This window comes from Haemaphysalis longicornis, unplaced genomic scaffold (genome assembly GCF_048455015.1).
Source record: "Haemaphysalis longicornis isolate Haplotype H1 unplaced genomic scaffold, Haemaphysalis longicornis Haplotype H1 scaffold_14, whole genome shotgun sequence".
NCBI classification, from domain to species: domain Eukaryota; kingdom Metazoa; phylum Arthropoda; class Arachnida; order Ixodida; family Ixodidae; genus Haemaphysalis; species Haemaphysalis longicornis.
Genome location: NW_027526245.1, coordinates 15,304,587 through 15,325,913, shown reverse-complemented (window position 1 = coordinate 15,325,913; position 21,327 = coordinate 15,304,587). Strand labels below are relative to the sequence as shown.

Genomic DNA, 21,327 nt, shown 5'->3' with positions numbered 1-21,327 from the left:
TTGGCTCTGCCTGTAGTTAAGATGTAGGACTGATGTCAATGGCACTGCGGCTTGCCTAACGAAACCCAAACTTGAAGGAAGTTTTGATATTCGTTCACCTGGAATACTTCGAAACATCAAAAATTTTAAAGTTGAGTCGAAGCGAATTCGAATACTGTAATATTCGTTCTAATTCGAAGCGCCCGAATATTCGCACAAGCCTAGCTTCCCGCCTTGTGCGTCTTGACAGAAAAAAATATTTTCGGGCTAAGAGATGATCGCTCTGTCAAGACGCACAAGGCGGGAAGCCCTTTCAGAGCGATCGTCTCTGAGCGCAGCACTTGGCAACATGTCGTTGGGCAGTTTCTGCAAAGGTCGCTTTCTTTGCTGAAGCTTGATGACCCGTTCCTGCTGCGGAGACCACAAGATGTGTCTGACTTTCTTGACGCAGAGTCTTTCGTGGCGTCAATGCCTTCGCAGTCGACATCGAGGACCTTTACTACTCTCTGCCTCACCCTTCCCTTTGCGAGGTGATCAGTGAAGGCATCAACATGTATGGAGCCATTCTTTCCAAAATGACCTTCGTCGACTTCAATTGTGAATGCTTCATCCAGAAGCAGGGAGTGTGCATCGGCTCCTGCCTTGGCCTACTGTTGGCCAGCCTCGACCGAAGTCTGAAGGAAGCGTTGGAGGACGGCCCTGTGGTGAGGCATTTCCGGTACGTGGACGACTTCTTGGTGATCTACAGGGACAGGAATGACGGCGTAGCATTGTCAGAAATTTTGTTCACAACCTTCGCCTCTGTACTTCGCGAATTCGTCCTCACCAGGGAGCTTCTAGCTGATGGGCATCTGAGATTCCTCGACCTGAGGCTGTGGATCAGCGAGGAACATGTGTGTTGGGGATACACGCCTAGAGCACAGAAGGCACTGCTGCCACACTCCTCAGCCCCTGTCCAAGCTCGTGAAACGCGGAGTGGCCACAGCCGTTTTGAAGAAGGCCCTATTCAGATCGTGCCATCACCAAATAGAGGCGATGTTCCTGGACCAGGTCAAGCGCTACAAGCATCCGGATACCCTGAGGACCTCATCCGCAGCATGTCAAACAAGCAGCCGACAGAACAGCGGGTAGGAATACATCCCAAGGCACGCAAGGAACACAGGACCACGACGGTCATCCCATTCGTTCACTGCGTCTCGCACAAACTAAAAAGTATTGTGGAACGCTCGGGGGTGCGAGTCGTGTTTTCTGCTCCCACGAAGTTGGGCGGCCTTCGCAAGGCGGTGAACTCGGAAGAACCTAGGCGCAATGTCTGCAACAAGGGACACACAAGGAGTTTTATTGAGTGTGTGACCAAAGCTGTGTACGAGATTCCTCTCTCTATCCTGCGGTGGCTCGTATGTTGGACAATACGGGACGATGTGTGAATGACCGTCTTCGTGAACACGCTAACAACATCAAATCCGGTACCGGTAGTAACCTTGCCACACATGTTCCTTCGTGCGCGAACAAGCCCTCATGTGAGCCCTTGTTTGAGCATTGTCATGTTCTTAAGCGCTATGGTGACCAAAGAACACGCGAGATCTTTGAAGCTTTTTCTATGCACGAGCGTGCGGGTGCATGCATCACCAAACCGTCTGTCGACTTGTCGCCAAAGGAGATTTCATATCTACAATCCTAAATTTCTCTTGTTTTAGTATTCTTCCTGGTTTTTCTTGTATTGCATGCGCGCAATAAAATTCATGCAGTTGTCAGTCAGCGCCCCTGTTTGTCTTTTTTTTTTTTTTCTCGTCTTACGTGTCGTTTCTTTGCGCTGTTTTTTGCCTTCGCCACTCATGAGTGGGGAGCGGCGCTCGCCGCGAGTGGGACGCACCACAAGTGGAACTCTCACTCACGAGTGGTGGGTGGGGCTCACCGCGAGTGCAACTCGCACTCGCGAGTGGTGAGTGGGGTTCACCGCAAGTGGTGAACGGGGCTCGCAGCGAGTGGAACTCGCCACTCACGAGTGGAGAGTTCCACTTGCCGCGAGTGGCGCTCGCACTCGCGAGTGCTGAGCGTGGCTCGCCGTGAGTGGAACTCGCGAGTGGTGGCTCACCGTGAGTGGCGCTCGCATTCACCAGGCCAAAACGACGGTGAGGCTCGTGAGTGGTGAGGGGGGGGGGGGGTGAGTGCAGTCATGAGTGAGTTTGCCGACCTATGCCCTAGGACATACGGGTAGCACAGAGAAAGTTAATTTCAAGGCTGTCAAGGAGACGATAAGATTAGAATGCTGGTGGACGAAAAGCAGAGAGGGGAATATTGCCTAGGACAGTTACCACCTGTAAGAAGAAAAAAAAGTACTTTGTGCCTGCTGTAAGCAGGGCTAGTATTAAACCAAGAGTATTAAACATGGGTCCTTTTTGGTAAGATGACCCGTCATCACAAAGGGGAAACCAATAGCAACCATGACCCAACTTTAGCGGCTGCAAAACGGACCGTGCAGAGAAGGACTCCGCAGCCGAGACCTGCCCTCCCCCTCAGGCGCTACAGTGGTCGGCCCTTCTGGACAAAGTGTGCTTCTGCACAACGTTTGCGCCCTGTGGGAAAGCACTCTGAGTACTGTCAGAGCTTGGGCATGCCTGGCCCCGAGCACAGCAGCGAATCCATGCTGTCGAATCCATGCCATGCTGCTCCCTCGGGTCATCTCTCACCAAGCAGTAAGCCAGTTACTTTTGCCTTCAGTCATCCCCCAGGTAGCAACCTCTGCTGGCCACTCGACCACCTCGCATGACGGAGCCCGGTTCGGGGACGCCTTCCCGTATGGAGCAACTGGAAGGCACTGCCGCACAGTGTGCACTGCCATCCCCTGGAGAGGATGCCGCCACAGGGAAGGGTGGGGGGCTTGCAGAGACAGCAAACCAAACTGGTGTCCAAGGAGGTCAAGGCACTTGCAGCTGTGGTCAAAAGGACCTTGCTGGAACACAGAGGTCTCAGCGGACCCAAGCGGAAGACGTCGCAACGCAGGGCTGGCAAGATGCACGGAGCAGTTCAGATTCTGCCTCTGATCCACAACTGACACCCCTCCCTTTGCGCTCCTTTTGTTGCCGCCTGAAGCACAGCAAATCCGATTCCTTGGGCCCTGCCAGACTTGCTCGTGCTCCAAAAGCCGTGCGCTTGCTCCCTCCTCCCACCTCTGGGATCCTCGGCTGCATTCCCACGACGCTTCCGCCTCGGGCCCACATTTTCTGCACTCATTGGTCTGCCAGCCTGTGCTGCAACTGAACCCACTACAGCTCTGGTTTCCACACCACTGTAACCCCTGTCTGTGCTTCACTTGGCAGCAGAGCACTGCACTAATCGGCCACACTTTCAACACACACGGTGGCTGCTGCCATACTGCACCTGCTGCAATGCTGCTGCCAAACTGTACTTGTCCCATGTCGCAAAACGAGATGCCCTCCGAAATAGCAAAGTTGTTGAGGGGCTTCAGGCTGGAAATGCAGGATATGTGGACAGCGATGGGGGAAGAATTCAGGGAACTAAACCTTTCTACCGACTCCTTTAGCACTCAGTTTGACGCCATGGCTATGCGAAAATTGAGAAAGAAAATGCAGCGCTAATTACGTGAAATGAATTGCAGTGGAATCTCGGTGATACGAATTCGGTTGATACCAATTTTCGAAATTCCCCGGCTAAAATGCATTGTATGCAATGTAAAAAAATTCGGATGATCCGTAGGCATTTATCACTCCGGTGCGGGTGATCCGAACACGCAGACGACTGCGGCGTGGACGGGAGGTGGGAGTGTTGGTGCAGCCGTGCAGCCTTGGTTGTGGCGGGCACAAAAGCCAACGTTCCTAGATCCTTTCAGTTATAAAACTCCACCGCGGCGTGCGACGCCTTTCCATTGATGCCGCGTGGCAGCGCGCGCAACACGGTCGGCCCAGTCCGCTGGCTTCGGAATGCAGCCGTCGCGTGAAACCACATGTTGGAGTGAGTTTGTGCGTGGGTGGCATGTTTGTTCACATTCGCACTGCGCTCCCCAAATGCCCGTCTATGGTTTGTGATTGACTGATTCATCAATCAATCCCAAACCACAGGGTTTAACGCGCCGACGCAACGCAGGCGATGAGGCACCGTAGTGGAGGGCTCCGAATTAATTTTGACCACCTGTTGATCTTTAACGTGCGCCGAAATCTCGAACACATGGGCGTTTTCGCTTATCGCCTCCATCAGAAAAGCAGCCGCAGCGGCCGGGAATCGAACCTGTCTGCTTCGCGAGTTAACGTGCCGCGTTGCTTTGCAACTTGTTGAAGCAGTGGCCAGAGTTTAGCATGATTTTTGAACGAAAAGAGCAATCTACCCAAGGACCCATTACACCTTCACGCATGGCACAGCTCTTTCCGGATATTTATTTTGGTACGTCTTCCATCACGTTGAGCACTGATAGAACATTTGTACGTTTACTATGCAAACCACATTCACATGCACCCCGTTATTGTTATGGGGAAGCATTTCCAGAGCGGCTGCATGAAACTAGCCTGCTTTGACCGTGCATGTGAAACGTATAAAATAGTACCTACAATCGTAGCCCATGCCCTCTTCTACTGTTCTTTTCATCTAACATGTGGGAGAATTCCTCTAGAAGTTTAGAGGCTTTGCTATCGTGCATGTGAAGACCGGCGTCAAATGCTACTGGCACTAATTGTACACAAATCGAAAAAATGCTTCTTTGCGTAGTTAGGAAGGATTTGGTTACAAAACGAAATACATGCAGCGCAGATGTCCTAGAACCGGTTCCACGTAGGAGCACACGAACGCAGATGAGGTTATATACTATTTAATATGAAAGTTACCTGACAGAGAACGTTCCCAACACAGCCGCTCTCACGTCATAAAAGCAATTGCTAGCGTGCAAAAACAGTCCACCCGGAAACTAACTATCAAGCGGGTGCTGTTTTTGTCATGCCTCCCTCGCCTTCACGCAGAATTTACTTTGGTACTGATATGTTCACGCACCAGGCAATTGTGGAAGCCTTTTTGATAGGAAGCGAGGGGGAAGGATGCGTCAGCGCACCGTCCTTGGCACTATCCGCAAAGGAAATGAAGGCTGTTTGCACGTGGCGGTAAAATTTCCGCCATGTGATATGGACCGGCGCTGTAACGTGGCCTGTGATATGAGCGATAGTGTTTCATTACGATAACCCTTCAAATTTCATGTACTTATTGGTGTTTTCCTGTTTATGTGGCATAAACTGAGTTGAAGTTCTAGCGTGTGTTTCGTCTTCTCTGTAGCTTTGTCCCTGCCTTAATGTTCGCTAGTACGATGAATTCCGTTACCGAAACCTCGTACACACGGACGTTTTTGCTTTTCCCCTCCACCAGAAAAGTGGCCGTTGCGGCCAGGAATCAAACCCGCGACCTCGTGCTCAGCAGCGCAACGCCTTAGCCACTGAGCCACCGCGGTGGGTACCACTTGGCATGGGCACCCTGCAAGCTACCATTCTTTACGTCTGATAAAGTGTTCCGTGCAACACAATTTTTTTATACGACATGTTTTTGAAATGTTTGCTTACAATTGTACGTCCTAAATTTTCCTTTTTCTTTAAAAACAAAAACTTAATTATCATTTTTATCGACACCTGGATGAAAATTTTGATTTTGACGATATTTTTTCACGACCATTTTTTTATGACGATATCTTAAAGGTATCTTAAAGCCCTTGGAAAAAAAGTTGTATGATCGACATGTTACATTGCTGGAATATGTGCCTAGCCAACACGCTTAGAAAAAAAAAAATCTCTTGCACCCCTGAAGACGAGTCGATTTACTGCGATGTCGAGAGTTAAGAATTACTTGCAGTGTCAGCAGGGCCTTACCCCTCTTCTTCAACGTGCCCCCTCTCGTGCCAGGGAGGATCCCTGCGGGGCCCCACCATGGGCTGGGCTACCGCTGGCACAACAAAAAACCTACTCCGCCAAACTTCTTGGCCTGCTTGTATTTACTGGCGCAAGGGCATCTACGGCCAAAGAGTGCCAACACTATTAGGTGCTTTCCAATGGCAGGTTCAGGCTCAAAATATGTACTGCCTAAAAAACCGGTATATGAGCATCTTAATTCACTGTTGGGTTTACCGCACCGACGCAACGCAGGCGCACCGTAGTGGAGGGCTCCGCATTAATTTTGACCCCCTGGGGACCTTTAATGTTTTTGCTTTCCGCCTCCGTCAGAAAATCAGCTGCCGCAACCTGGAATCGAACCGGAGACAGAGTTCCGACGCTTCCTCTCTAGCTCTGTATGAGAACGGAGAAGAGATAGATGGGTGGTTTAAAAGCTGGGATATGGATGTATCATGAAAGACTGACTTAAAAGGACATTGGTGAGATTTTAAAAGCATAATCGCTGACGTCCTAGGCTCCACTTGTTACATCCTACATAGAGGCTTTCAACTGGGCCACTACGGAAAGCCGGAGCCCGAGGTGCAGCCCAGCATTTTTAGGGATGTTTTTGGTCGCTGACCCACAGGCAACACTGCCATAGTCCCGCCGGGATGCAGACGTTGAACGAGTTCTGCATCAGCACCGTAGGATTGGTGAGACAGCACTTTGAGAATGTTCGCTGTTTTTAGGCATTCAGGTGTTTGAGCTGTTTCCAGCTAGGGATAAATGTGAGTTTACTATCGAATACTAGGCCTAAAAACTTCCGTTCCCCACCGACAGGAATTACTGCACCATTAATACAGATATCAGGGTCCGCGTGAATCCCGCGCTTCCGGAAGAACACAAGTACTTTTACCAGGGTTCAGTTTAAAACCGTTTCTGTCTGCCCAGCCAGCAAGTTTGTTCACCCCAAGCTGGACTTGGCGTTCATTCACAAATGGAGAAGTTACAAGACTTAAAAGATATTTGAACATCATCTACATCTACAGAACAGGAAATGGTTGGAAACGAGTTCATCTTAACAGGAACGAGTTCATCTAACAATGAATAGCTCAAGCGGGGTGCCTCAAGCGGGGTGCGGGGTGCCTTGAAGGCGGGGGTGCCTTGAGGAATGCCATTTTCCTGCACACATACATCAGAAAGTGCACTGCCAACTCTCACTCGAAAGGTTTTTTCTGACATGTAGCTAGCGAGGGTGGTTCAGCATGTTGCTTGAAACGCCAAATGACTTGAGGTCACTCAAGATGTCGTACCGCCAGGCCGTGTCAGAGGCCTTTTCCATATCGAAGAAGACTGTTATGCAAAACAGGTTATGGATGAAGGCCTCTTTTACAAACGATTCCAGCGCAACCAGTTGATCGTTGGTGGATCATTGTACTCCAAGAAATACACGAGTCTCCTATTGATCATCTTCTCGAGCAGCTTACACAGGCAGCTGGTCAGGGCAATGGAACAATAACTTGAGGGAGAGGAAGGGTCCTTCCCCTCTTTCAGAAAGGCCGCTGCTACGATGGCCTCCATCCGAGACCCTGGAAGGTGCCCCGAAAGAAATATTTTGTTGTAAAGGTGAAGGAGGGTTTCAAGTGTCTGCATGTAAGTGTTGCGTCAGTGTATGTAATGTTGTCTGCACCTGGAGCTGAAGGCTTACAAATACTGAGTGCGATCTTCAGCTCATGAAGTGAGAAGGCGGTGTTATAAGATGAGGTTGACTTATTACTATCTCGCAAGGACTTCTCACAGGATGTTTTGTGTTTTATGAAAGTGTTGGTGTAGTAGTGCGCTGAACCGGACACATGTTGGAAGTGTTGTGCAAGTGTGTTAGCCTGGTCTTCCAGTGTGTCCCCTGTTGTACTAACCAGGGGCAGGCTGTGTGTCTGTTGTCCTTTGTGCTTACGTATTCGTGTCCAGACTTTGTGTGTGTCAGTGTACGAGTTGATGGAAGTGAGAAAGGTGCGCCAACTCCCCTTTTTTGCCTCACAACGCACCCGCTTCCCAAAAGCCTTTGCCCGTTTAAAAGAAATTAGATTATCCGACGTGGGGTACCGACGGAGGATACCCCACGCCTTGTTCTGGGCCTCTCGCACCCGCCTGCAGTCCTCACTCCACCATGGCCTCCTTTGGTTGCGCGGGGCACCGGAGGCGTGGGGACTGGACTTTTCGGCAGCGTCGAGGATGTGCACCATGATGAGTTGGGCTGCTTCCTCCAGTGTAGGTGTTTTATGGATGTGAGGTGTACGTTGGATGTTTCTGTAAATGTATTCCAGTTTGCTCTTGCTTCATTGAACCTCTTCAGGGAAGATGGACTGCTTGGGCCTTTACCTATATACGTTAGTAAAGTGGGGAAGTGGTCCCTACCATATGGGTCCGTGCCCACGCCCCACTCAAGACAAGCAAAGACAATAGCCAAGTCACGATGTGAGTGTGTGTTGTGTCCTATGTTGTGGTATGTAGGCTGCTTCTTGACGAACAGGCATGCTCCTAAAGATGTAAGGAATTTCTCGATTAGGCGACCTCGAGCGGGAGGATCCCCACCGAGAGTCGTGTGCATTCAGGTCGCCAATAAGCATAAAAGGTTTGGGTAGCTGGTCTACCAAGGCCCTCGAAATCGGAGCTCGAAAGCTGGAAATCAGGAGGAATACAGATAGAGCATACTGTTATAAGTCAATTGAACGATACGGTTCTAATGGCGACAGCCTCAAGGACAGTCTGCAATTGGATGGTGTGACACGCCAACTATTTCCGGGGAATGATGGCCACACCACCTGAAGATGTACCACCATCATCCCTGTCCTTCCTAAATACCATGTAGCTGTTCAAGAAATTTGTGTGTTTCAAGTTTAGATGTGTTCCTTGAAGACACATTACATTGGGCTGATTAGAGTGCAGTATCTCGTAGGCATCAAGGTTTTTAAAAAGGCCTCTGCAGTTCCACTGAAATATGCTTTCTCTTCCCGTTATTTAGTGTGAGAGCTACTGGAGTGTGGATGTTTATGTGTCGTCTTTTGGGGCTGTGACTCTCGTCTTTTTGGGCTTGTCGGGAGGCTTTGGCGTCGGAACGTGTTCCTTGTGGTGCACCGCAGACAAGAACGGTCCAACGTCCATTTCATCCTCGGATGTGTGACCAGTCACCTTGACTGACCCGCAACTACCGAGGGTTTCAGGAACGCCTTGGATGACACTGTGGAGGTGGGAGCGGCCACTGGTTCCCCCGTCTCCATCTCCTCCGTGCCCTCGCGTGCAGTCTGGGACGGTGGAGCGGAAGCATCACTCCCACCAGACGTGCTTGTCTCCACAGCCGCTGCTGGCTCAGCGAGCGGTGGGGAGACGGGATGGGCCGCCAGAGGCAGCCCAAGGGGGGGGGCGCCAAAGACAGACGCCGCTCCGCCCCCCGGCGAGCTGCGTCGCCGTACCTGCCCAGAGGGAGCGTCGAAACTCTTCCGCGCCTCTGGGAAGGTGATGTTTTCAGTGACCTTGATGTTGACGATTTTCTTTTCTAGTTGAAACTTTCGCATTTTCTGGAGCAGGCCGCATGTGGACCCTGGCAGTTCACACAAAGAAATTGTCGCACGTTACAGTTTTCGGACGGGCGGTCGTGCTGGGCGCATTTCGCGCAGGTAAGTCAGCCGCGACAGGAGTTCGTGCCGTGCCCGAACTGTTGTCCCTTGAAACAGCACCGCGGGTTCGGGATGACAGGCCAGACTGGGCACCGCACAAGACCTGCATTGATGAATTCTGGAAGGCTCGACCTGTCAAAGGTGCTTGGTGGGTACCATCTCTTCGTATGGTTCTTATCCTGACTGCTGTTACGCCCTGACCACGAAGGGCCTCCAGCAAGTCGGCTTCAGTTTCATTCAGCAGGTCTTGTTCGGGGACCACGCCCTGGGAGCTGTGTAGGCTCCTGTGGGTTTGAGCAAGAGGTTTTGTCGGCCTGATCCTGGCTACTGACCTCGACAAGGATTTCACCGGTTCAATGTTTTTTGGCCTTATACGACTCTCCAACTATACCCTCAAGAAACTTTGAAACAAGAAATACTGACTGTGAAGCAAGAGGTTTTGATTGATCGACAGATTCCATCACCATGAAGCGAGGGTAGTTGTTCTGTTCCTGAGGGCTCAAGTTAGAAAGTGGTGGGAAAGAAACTTCGGTGTGGCCCCTTTTCGGGGGCCGATCACGTTTGGAGGGGGTTTAGACAATACCATATGCTATAGTATGAAATCAGGGGACGGGGGTACTTTCTTCCCAAACCTTACCCTGATACCGAGAGAGGTCCCGGAGCTCCCTGCCTGGAGCCCATCCGTCGGAGCTTGGCCTGGGTACCGATGGCCACAGTTTGAGGTTTCTGCCCTTCACCTTAAAATTCCTAGCCACAGTAGATTACAGCGCGAGTATGGGGCTCAAGGTCCGCAGTGTCGCCAATACCGTCACCAAGATTACTCAAGGTGCCCTGAGCGGGGTCAAAGAATGTGTGCACATGGCACGAGTGTGAAATTATGAAGCGAGAGGCAGAGCACAGTTACAGTGCCATTATAAGAATGTCTGGCCGTGATGACGTGAGTGGTGCAGTTTTGGATAGACGAAGACAAAAGGTGATAATCAGCGCGAATTCGGTGCTACATAAGACAAAAGGACAGCCACGGCACTGATTTGCAATGGATTGTCGTCCCCACCCCGCAAGTTTTTTGTAGCCATGAGCCAACTAGACGAAGCGCCAACCCCATGCGAGTTATACCCGTGCCACACGTGCACGAAAAATGAAATTAAGTGCTTAATGCCTTAGCTTTTAATGCCATTAATTCGCTGCTACGTGCAAAAACCTAATGCAATTCACTCTAACGTCCTTTTTGGTTGAAAGAGCTCCGCACAACTCACATTCACCTTCGCGAACGCCTTAAATATGCCTACTCTCTCACTGAGTATGAGCACCAAATGAAGACAACGAGACTCTCAGCACCAGAGTGTTGACGCGGAAACGTAGCGGAACTTTGAAATAAGAGGATTCTTTGCGTACAATTGGTGGCCAAGTTTTGAAGAAGATGAAGTTCGCTAGAACAGCGGCAAAGGGGAAAGCGTCAAGTTACTCTTGGTGTTAAGTTTTGCGGATTTGGCTACCGCTGGCCGGCAACGGCAGCTGCTGAGGCCACTTTTAGAAATGGCTCAAAACATTTTTAAGAAAACACTATTTCTCATAACGTTTTCTTTCACAAAAAACAGTTATGACCCTTGTGAGACGTTTTTCTCTACGTTAGAGACTTCTAAAACACGAGTGAATTTTTCTTTTTGGTCATGATCACCATCATGCCTAACACATATAATGCCTTTGCATCACGATGGAAGAATACTTAGGTGAAAGGACGGCACGCTCTCTGCACTCGGACGAGAGGAACAAACAGCATTCTAGTAACTCGGCGCGACGAGAGAGGGCGTGCGAGATTGTGGACCGACCTTCGCCGCCAACTAGCACTAGTTCTCGCACGCCTGCCAGCGCACGTTTTAGCTGCTGACTCCTTCGTGGAGAAGTGCGTTAACCCTTAAACGCCCGCAGGGAAGCTAATTCCCACTTTCTTCAAATTCCTCTCTAGCCCGCTGGGTTGCATATTCCCTCACAGTATTGTGGCGCCATCTAGCGTGATGCCTTCCTACCACGACAGGAAAAAATCGTTCTTTTATCTTCATTCCACTAGCTGCCGCTGCAAGTCTTGTGATCATATGCCGCAATTTTCTCTCAGTCTTGACTTGCGCACATTGAGCACCATAAGGGCTACGAGATATGGATTACTAAGTAATCCACTACGGGCAAAGTAAGTAAACGCTATTGATATCATAATTTGATGTCTTAGCCAGCGTACTAGCATGTTTTTGAGCCCACTTTTTGCTTTTATGTACTATGAGTAAGGATTGGATCAAATCTACCACATGTTTCCCTACGGGCTTTCAGCGCATTCCAATATTTTTGCGCTACCTTCTTTTTTGTTTTGTATGGCTCGGCATCTAACGGCAGAAGAGGTTTACAACCTTTTTATTCCCTTCCTGACGATGCAGACCAGTGCACAGATAGTGGAAGATTACGTTGATGAGGCATCAGCTGTGTTTACCCATTCAAAAGATGCAGAAATTGATAGCATTGCAGACATGGCCAGCTTGTCAAACGCGAATGCGAGCAGGGACATGTTTTGAAGAACATGAATGTAATTATGACCGCTGGTACATATACTGCCTTCAGCACAAAAAAATCATCCCGAAGTTTTGTTTACAGCCACGAGCTTTATTGAAACCTACTGCGTATTACACGTACACCCCTGATTTTTGACTCTTTGACACATTGTTTTGTGATAGAGTGAAAAGTCTTGTAGAGCAAGTAAACCTTTTGCGAAGCAAGGAAACCTGTTTCCGAAGCAAGGAAAGATGAAGGGCTGGCACAATGCAGGAGATAAAAAGATCCAAGCCTTTATTCTTAGGATGATGAAGATGTGCTTTCATAAGCCACGCCCCTTTTCTCACAGGCGGCAGCGCCCTACGTGCCGTTCAGATATTGTTCAAGGGCAAAAAGCCACAATCGGTCCAACATAACTTGCACAACATACAAGGTTCGCCTCTGCGCGGCTCTGGCTTCGCGAAGTTTCCTATAAAGTAGGACACCCTTGAACGCCCACAGGGAAGAATATTCCCATAGCAGTATTTTTTGTTCCTTGCAGCTGCAGGGATTTTCTCGGTTGTAGTTGTGTTCACAGCATAATAAATAGTGTTTCTGGAAGAATTCACTCATTTATCTTCAATAGAAACCTTATGGGCATTTAAGGGTTAATATTTGCTTTGTTTGTGTGCATTATGATCAGCCCAAAGCTTTATGCCGTTGCACGATGGTGAAGTGCTTTGTGCCTCTCTGCAACAGCGGCTACAAGTCGTGTGGCATGAAGTATTCGCTCTTCAAACCTCCGAATGATGAAGCAGGACTGGAAGCGTGGAGGCAGGCGATAGCGCGCAAAGACAGAGTGCTCCAGAAGAATGACCGTGTGTGTGAGCGACATTTTTGCACCACATTTCATTCTCAGGACTTGGAGTGCTGAAGTTGACGGCTGGGTGCTCACGTCGGGTACGAGAAGGGCGGGTCGCAGTGCCGACTATTTTCGAAGGGGCGCCGAAATACTTGTCAAAGTAAAGAGCCCTCGGAAGCCGGTACGACGACAGTCTCGTGCTGTTGCTCCCCGCTGTACTGTTTCAAAGTCTAGGAGCTCCTGCGAAGTTGAATCGGTGCGTTCTGGCGGTGCTGACGGAGTGCCAACGACTGATCGCGCTGCAACAAGCGTTGTCGACGGCTGCGGCTGTGAAGTGGAGAATACGGTCGCAGACCCAAGCAAGACCCCCGTTCGAGATTTTATTCAACTCTGCTCCTAGCATGTGCCTTCCTGGACCATCGTGGGCAGCTCACCGAATCGACGTCGAGGGAATCGAGGACGTTCTATTCAATGATGCTTGCATTCGGCACAGTGGTGCGTCCAGTGCCGTGTTTTTGTGATGAAGACACTGCACGTAAAACGCGACATATCTGTTCAAGCATGTGTTTTGGGTAAGCCAGTTGAATGCAGCACTGTTGGGATCAATTCATTTGCCAGTTCAGTTTCCGAAGTAGACGCAATGTTAACTGCTGTCGATAACGTGAATGTGTTGTGGAGGGCCTAGTTTGGAAAGTTTTCTTACCGTGCCTCTGTCGATTGCCAAGGAAAATGGAGGCACAATAAGGGCCCATTAGTGACAACTGGAGGGGGTATATGTGGGCCGTGCAGTGGTCTCTCAGACCCTCTTAGGATACATGCTGAGCGACAAGCTACGAGCATTAAACAGAAGCGCCCTCTGAAACGCATACGATTGCCACCACTCCGCAGAATTACATTGCCTGCGCAGCATGAAAGACTCGATGCCTTGCGCTTTTCCAGAGCTGCGCTGCAACGCTCGCGAGCGAGGCTTTTGAAGCGCAACAAGCTTTTGACGAAGCAGCTTGAGGAGAGCAAGAAGGAAATGATGAAAATACAAGACGGAGATGTCGCAGAGAAGTTGCAAGCTCTTGATACGCCACCAGCTCAGCTACTTCTTCTGCTGCCAAGTGCACGGCAAAAACAAACAGAAGATACACAGACGATTGGCTTCAACTGTGCCTTCTTCTAAATATACGAAGTGCTGCTACATATTCCTTCTTGCGAGGCAATAACATATTACCCCTGGTCCTTGTGTATCCACAATTAGGAAGTACATTAGTATGGTTGGCCTCAAATGTGGATTTGATGAGGATTTTTTTTAAAGCTTTTAAGGTGAAAGTCTCCAAGAAAACGTCTTTCCAAAAGAGGGGAATGCTCATTTTTGACGAGATGCATGTCAGAAAAGAGATGACCTATGCTGGCCTTGTTGATAACGGAGAGCAGGGTGTTCAAAGCAATGAGCTTGCTGATCATGGCCTTTTCTCCTTTTGGCGAGAGCTACTTACAGCCAGTGGCCGTTTTTGCTTCTACTCCTCCAGTGCATTGTGCACTTAGAGCGTGCTGGCGTTTTTGTTGATGGAATGGTGTGCGATGGTGCTCAACCAACCGGGCTATGTGGAAACAGCTCGGGATCAGTGGTGCATTGGGGAACGTTGCTAGAGCATCCACTTGACATGTCTAGAAACGTGCATGTCCTGTCAGATGTTCCTAATCTCTTTAAGTGCATTCGGAATCGCCTTTAGGAGAAAAAAACTTTGAACAGACAAGGCCGATTTATAAAGTGGTCGTGCTACGACGCGTTGTATGTGGCAGACACGAAACATGCTGCCGACCTCAGAGTATGCCCAAAGTTGACGTACAGCCATGTTAACCCGTCAAATATGTTGAAAATGAGAGTGAAGCTTGCCACCCAACTTTTCAGCAACTCTGTTGCAAAAGGAATACAGTTTTATGCACGCAGAGGTGAAACTTGGCTTTTTAACGCAGAGGCAACAGTCGAGTTTACACTTTTTCTTAACAACCTATTTGATGCCCTCAACCGCCGCTTCCCAGGAGAAGGTCTCACTCTTGGATGCAAGGACTTCTTAGTCATTGAGAGCGCCTCCAAGTGGCTCGACGAGTGGGAACAAGAAGTCGTTAATGGGGACATTCCGAAGGACTTTTTTCTGACCCCGTCAACTGCAGAGGAACTGCGAGTTACATTGAAATCCGTTCTAGAGCTGTCCCGTTACCTGTTGACACAATGCAATTTCAAATATGTCCTCACCTCTAAAATGAAGACCCCTTGGAATGCTTTTTTGGTATAATAAGGCAGGCAGGAGGCCAGAACGAGCATCCAACATTTCCAACTTTCTTGCAGCTCTATCGGATGCTGTCTCTGTATTCTTTGCTGAAGCCCGCCCCCCCCCCCCCAGTTTGGTAGCTGTACAGCCGCTGAAAGCAGCCAGTCTGCTTTCGTGACTTTGGCCGACATTAGAGGCATATACAAGAGTGCAGCTGCGGGACGGCCAAAAAAGTTGGAAGAGCTGAGAAATCAGCCAAGGAAACTGGGAATGTGAAGATGTGCTCGATCACGATTATTGTGATGCAACTGTGGCCGACTGCATTGCCTATTATGTCACCGGATTGGTAACGAGGAAGCTGGCCAATGAGACATCGTGTGTCGTTTGTAAGGAAGCACTCAAAGGACACCGCGGCTTCTCAAAAGCAGCTGGAGCGGAACTTGTGAACTGCAAGACCAGAGGAAGACTGCTGCTGTTAAGGCTGAAAGTTGGGCTCGTTGGTGTTGACTTAGATGCATATTACCAGCGAAAAAAAACACAGGGACGAGGAAAGAAGCAGACGGGACACTCGCTAGACTTCAACTGAAAAGTTTACACAAGAAACACGTAATATATGAAAATGCCAACAGACAAGGATGATAGACCTTGCAAGTGATAAAAACAAACAACAGAGATAAAACCGTCCACAATCTTAAATGCGTACGATTCACACAACCAAATTACATCCCGCGCATGCGGCCTTGCAAAAAATTCAGCTCTTTTGCCGTCAGAGCGATGGAAGGCTTACTGATACAGTTAACTGCCTCCTTTTGAATATAGAAAGCCTCAGAAATTTCGCGCTTTGCTTGGTCGCACCCGCTATCTAAGACACGTGTAGCGCCAAATGCTGGAACACAACCAGGACACCGCTTACAATGGTCGGCCAAGTGGCCCCCCCCCAGCAAGCGAAGAAACTGCAGCCCGATGCTCCCTCAGACGGTCATTTATACATCGCCCCGTCTGCCCTACATAGCATTTGCCGCAGGGCAAGGGAATGCTGTAAACAACGCCAGTTTACAGCATTTACAGCATTTACAGTTTACAGGGAGCCGCGCAGACAGTCGCGCTGAAAGCCTCATCAAAAAGGGCCGCACAGACTCGGCTCCCTGGACAAGTCATGCCGCCACAGGGTTGCTGAAAGTATGGACGCGCAAGTGGCCCGCCTGACATGTTCTGGGTTCCCCCGTGAACTGGTTGCCTCTGTGGCTGAAAGCCTCATCAAAAAGGTTAAGGCGGGTACTAGTTCTCCAAAAGGAGACGCCGACAGCCAGCCTAGGTTGCGGAGGGTAGCAGTACCATATGTTCATCAGCTCACACACCGCTTGAAAAAAGTGGGCAAAAAATGCGGTGTAAATGTACTGGCTACTGCCCCTGGGAAGCTGTTGCGGATGTGCCCAGCTGTCAATGAAGATAAGAGGCAAGGCTGCACAATAAAGCATGCCACCAGGTTTGTTCCCTGCAGAACTGGCGTTGTTTACAGCATTCCCTTGCCCTGCGGCAAATGCTATGTAGGGCAGACGGGGCGATGTATAAATGACCGTCTGAGGGAGCATCGGGCTGCAGTTTCTTCGCTTGCTGGGGGGGGGCCACTTGGCCGACCATTGTAAGCGGTGTCCTGGTTGTGTTCCAGCATTTGGCGCTACACGTGTCTTAGATAGCGGGTGCGACCAAGCAAAGCGCGAAATTTCTGAGGCTTTCTATATTCAAAAGGAGGCAGTTAACTGTATCAGTAAGCCTTCCATCGCTCTGACGGCAAAAGAGCTGAATTTTTTGCAAGGCCGCATGCGCGGGATGTAATTTGGTTGTGTGAATCGTACGCATTTAAGATTGTGGACGGTTTTATCTCTGTTGTTTGTTTTTATCACTTGCAAGGTCTATCATCCTTGTCTGTTGGCATTTTCATATATTACGTGTTTCTTGTGTAAACTTTTCAGTTGAAGTCTAGCGAGTGTCCCGTCTGCTTCTTTCCTCGTCCCTGTGTTTTTTTTCGCTGGTAATATGCATCGAAGACTGACGCATCCCAATGCACACCTTTTCCAGCGTTTTAGAAACACTGAGGAAGAGTTTGCAAAATATGCAGACCAGAGGGATGTGTATGATAAGACGACAGATGCTGTACTGGCACATTTTAAGTTTACTTTCCCCTGCAATTCCCACAAGGAAGGTATATTGGCCAAGTTGCTTCATTACTACGTTTGTTTGCGCATGCGCCAACACTGCAAGCAGTCAAGGGCCAAGAACAAGAAGAAAAGCCAGGATTTGCGAAAACTGTCAAAGCTTGTTTGATTTCGTACCTCTGGAAGCAATTGTGAACAATTTTAGCATTGTATTTGTCTTGTATTTACATTGTATTTCTCTGGAAACTTGTGTGAACGACTGCTTTGTAATTCATTGAGTCACATGAATCGCTTTCTATTGAATGTTTTGAGCGTTTTGATGGACAATGCACGGTAAAATAAATAATTGCAGCCTTGTACTTATCTTCAGACATGGAAAACAAGTTCTAGTGAATGATTGATTGTAGGGTTTAACGCGCCGACGCAACGCAGGCGATGAGGCGCGCCGTAGTGGAGGGCTCCGGATTAATTTTGACCACCTGGGGATCTTTAACGTGCGCCGAAATCTCGTACACACGGGCGTTTTTGCTTTTCGCCTCCATCAGAAAAGCGGCCGCCGCGGCCGGGAATCGAACCCGCGACCTCGTGCTCAGCAGCGCAACGCCTTAGCCACTGAGCCACCGCGGCGGGTGACAAGTTCTAGTGAAGATGTTTTGCCCAAGACTGTGCATATCTCCTTGGCGGTTATGCAAAACAGCTGGCGCATCATTTTCTCTATCATTCGACATGTGGTCACTAAGCTGCTTGACGCCATACTCGCAAGTAAGTTCATTAGGTGGACATAGTGAAGATAAGGGCGGTGGAAACACCTTGTTAAAATGGGCGGAGCCTCGTTGATGCTTTCGATTGTTTTCATTAGGACGGACACGAAAACTATAAAGCATTTTCAGTGATTCGTCGCCACACCACGTGTAACGTAAATTAAACCGAAGCGCTTACTGTAGCTACGAACTATCGCGCTCAGAATTTTGAATGTCGCAAGCGATCAGTAATCCAGTCGCCTGAAATGTTTCAGGTTATGAGGAGTCTGCCGTGCTCTGGCTACCTCTAGCCACGCAACTGGACGTGGCGTGAGAGCAACGCAGCAATAAACAGTTGTCAGTAAACATGGGTCCCTCAATATTTTTATCGTGGCTTGTACGTGCGGTTGTTTAACACAGCTTGAACAAGTGACGGAACACGCGGTTATTTCGCCTGTACCTGCGTTCTTCAAACGGGACGTACAGGAGCCATTAGGGAACGTATCTATCATGCACGTAGGACGGCTGACAAAAGATATTAGAAAATATCAGCACAAGAGCCAGCGCGGAAACTCGTTCGCCCGCCCTCCGCGCTCAGGCGCGACACCGGAGCAGCCACAGCGCTGAGGGCCACAGTTCGGCGCGCCACCGGCGGCGCTTTTTGAAAACAGAGCGTTGCTGTGGCAGGGCTGGCGGCGTCGTTCGCTCACCTACGTATTCTTCCATCGTGCTTTGCAAGTAGCACGGTCCGTTCAATTAAGTCATTCATTATCTTAAGGCCTTAAACACTGAATATCATTTTTCGTGTACGTGTGGTACGGGTACTATTAGACAAAAGAAGGGTTCAGTTCATTCGAAAGACTGCCATGTTACAATACCACATTTTTGGGCAAACTTGACTCCAGTAGGCCCGTTTTCGAGTTTCGAAACATAGTGGCCCGCTCGTGCAGGCGGCTCACCGGCCACGTTGTCCTTGCGCGAGCGCACCTTGACCTGTGCGCGCGTGACGTTCTGCAGCACCACCTGGTTGAAGTCCCCGCTGGTGAACTTGGCCTCGGCCAGGGAGAAGGCCGCCTCCTTCATCAGCTCGCCCATCAGCGACTTGGTCTGCGAGGGACGACACGCCCACATTGACGGCCCACAGCAGCTTCGAGGCCCAGCAGGCGCCTGGCTAAGAGCCCGCACGAATCGGCGCCGCCTGAGCACGTCTCGAAAACAACGGGCGCCGCCGCGTTTGACAGCAGGCGTTACCGAGGCGAAACACTAGTGCGCGCCAAACACGGGAAAACATACGCACATCGACGATTTTCTTGAGTATGGACCTGAATCTCATTTGCAGAGCATCGGCTTTCTTCTTGAGAAGACTGTGGCCCTTCGAGGCCCCCTTGAGCCGCGCCTTCATCAGAGTCATGGCCCTGCGAAAAGGAAACCGTCGGTCAGCTGAGGTAGGCTCTCCAAGCGGCGTATCGAACGCGTTGGCAGCAGTGCACTCACATGCGCGAGGGGAAAATTGCGATTCGGTCCCTCGCACTCATGCTTGCTCGCTTGCGGCTTGCTAATATCAGGGCAGGCGAAACACCGCACGCTAGCGTTTCGGCTGCACTGCTGACTGCACTGCGGCCTGAAAAAGTCACATGATTGTTCGTAGTGGGCAACGGTTCTAGATTCGGTCAGTTGGCAAAGAGCGCGACATCCCAGTACCGCGGCATGGGCCGCTGCTGCCGCTGACCAGGCGGTGGCGCTGCAGTAGCGGTGGGGTAACTGCAGTAACTGCATGGCGCTGGCGTTGCGTTGAGACATAGAGATAATACACTTCAATTTCGTCTGCTCAAAACTACTCTGCTGGCCGTTGTCACGAAGCCTGATATACGTTGGTTTTTTTCCTACGGCTTTTGTCTCTCACACATACGCGGCACCCCTGCTCGCACGCGGGCATGACATCACTGAGCAGACAAATGCAGGAAGGACGGGGAAAAGCTACCGTCAACCAAACACGAGAGAAGCGCCGAGAGAAGCGCCGACCGCCGCCGCCGCCGGCCCACCCGACAACCTTTTCTTTCCTCCATGCACCCGACCATGGAGGTCACGTGCTGGGCCGACTTCGGCGGCTTAAGAAAGAGAAACGGCGGAGGGAGCGGCTTCAACGGAGCTGGGCTTGCGAAGGCTAGCTGCGTGACGTCATGCCATCACTTTTCTTTCCTCCATGCGCGGAAACGCCACAGTAGCACGTTGCCAGATTACAACCCATCGCTTTCACCATTTTTAGTAAGCAAAAGCTCAGCTGGCAACCTTTAAATCGTTGTATCATGTCTGCCACTGTGTGTCGTACGGTTCCAATCCTCCATGGTTCCAATGCATTGGCTCAGCGGCGCGCTTTCCCTCTAGAGTCAGTATATTATCTCTATGCAGCGGCGGCTTCACTCCGGCCGCGCCTCTGAGCACACTACCCCTATTCTGCGTGCCTCGATGCGCGAGGTATTATTGTATGAAACTCTATGCGAGGGCCGAGGCACCCTAATAGATAGATAGATACTTGACGGTCGTTCCCTTTGAAGCGGGCGGGCGCCTCAGGTGACCCAGACCAAACATGAAAACAAAAAAGCACTAAAGAACAAGGAACAATGGGCTAAGTAAAAAGAGAGAAAACAATAAATCAAAAACATCACCAAAGAACTATGAATGAAGTGACAGGACGCAAACAGCAAAGAAGAAAAAGGAAAAGAGGGAGCAGATACAACACTAAGTGAAGAACAAAAAGGCGAACAAAAAAAAAACGAACAAGCAAAAGTCCGATCACACGACAGAGTCCTATATTCTCGGACAGCTGCGTACCATTGTCCACCAGTGCGTTGGGCGGCGCTTCGTCGTGGTTACTACAGCGTCCGCACTTGTACACATGACACTGTCGGTAACGTCGTCTGTGGGCTGTGGTGGTTGAAACCCAAGTGCCTGTGGTAGGGTGGCGCCCTCTACTGGGGGTGGAGAGACACCCGGACACAGCATCACAATGTGCTCCATCGTCTCCTCGGTGGCACCGCAGGCTCTGCACAGCGCTGCCCGCACTTGGTCGTCATCGTCAAAGCGACGTCTGTAAACGAGCGTGCGCAGTGCTCCTGCTCGGGCCTCAAACAGCAGCGCGCTCCCAGGACTGTTGTCGTAGATCCGCTCCACTCCTATGGAAGACTTGTGTTCAAGCGTCGATTTGTCCGCACTGCTTCTACGCCATTCTGCCTCCTCTTCCTCTTTGATCTGTGGGCCTGCCTGCCGTTTCCACGCTGTC

The 21,327-nt window shown here is 50.1% G+C and overlaps 1 protein-coding gene and 1 pseudogene across 1 annotated transcript in view; one reads left to right on the top strand and one right to left on the bottom strand.

The window, feature by feature from the left end:
- The window catches only part of LOC144165163 (V-type proton ATPase subunit D-like), a 67,205-nt gene extending 47,487 nt beyond the window's left edge, over window positions 1-19,718 (bottom strand). Inside the window, exons 1-3 of the mRNA XM_077695267.1 lie at window positions 19,542-19,718; window positions 19,345-19,462; window positions 19,007-19,154 (exon numbers count right to left, since the gene is read on the bottom strand). Coding sequence (XP_077551393.1) covers window positions 19,007-19,154; window positions 19,345-19,462; window positions 19,542-19,582 — 307 coding nt within the window. The 5' untranslated portion in view covers window positions 19,583-19,718. The remainder of the gene's footprint in view (window positions 1-19,006; window positions 19,155-19,344; window positions 19,463-19,541) is intronic.
- LOC144165312 (uncharacterized) lies at window positions 555-15,972 on the top strand (annotated as a pseudogene).
- Window positions 19,719-21,327: the final 1,609 nt, after the last annotated feature.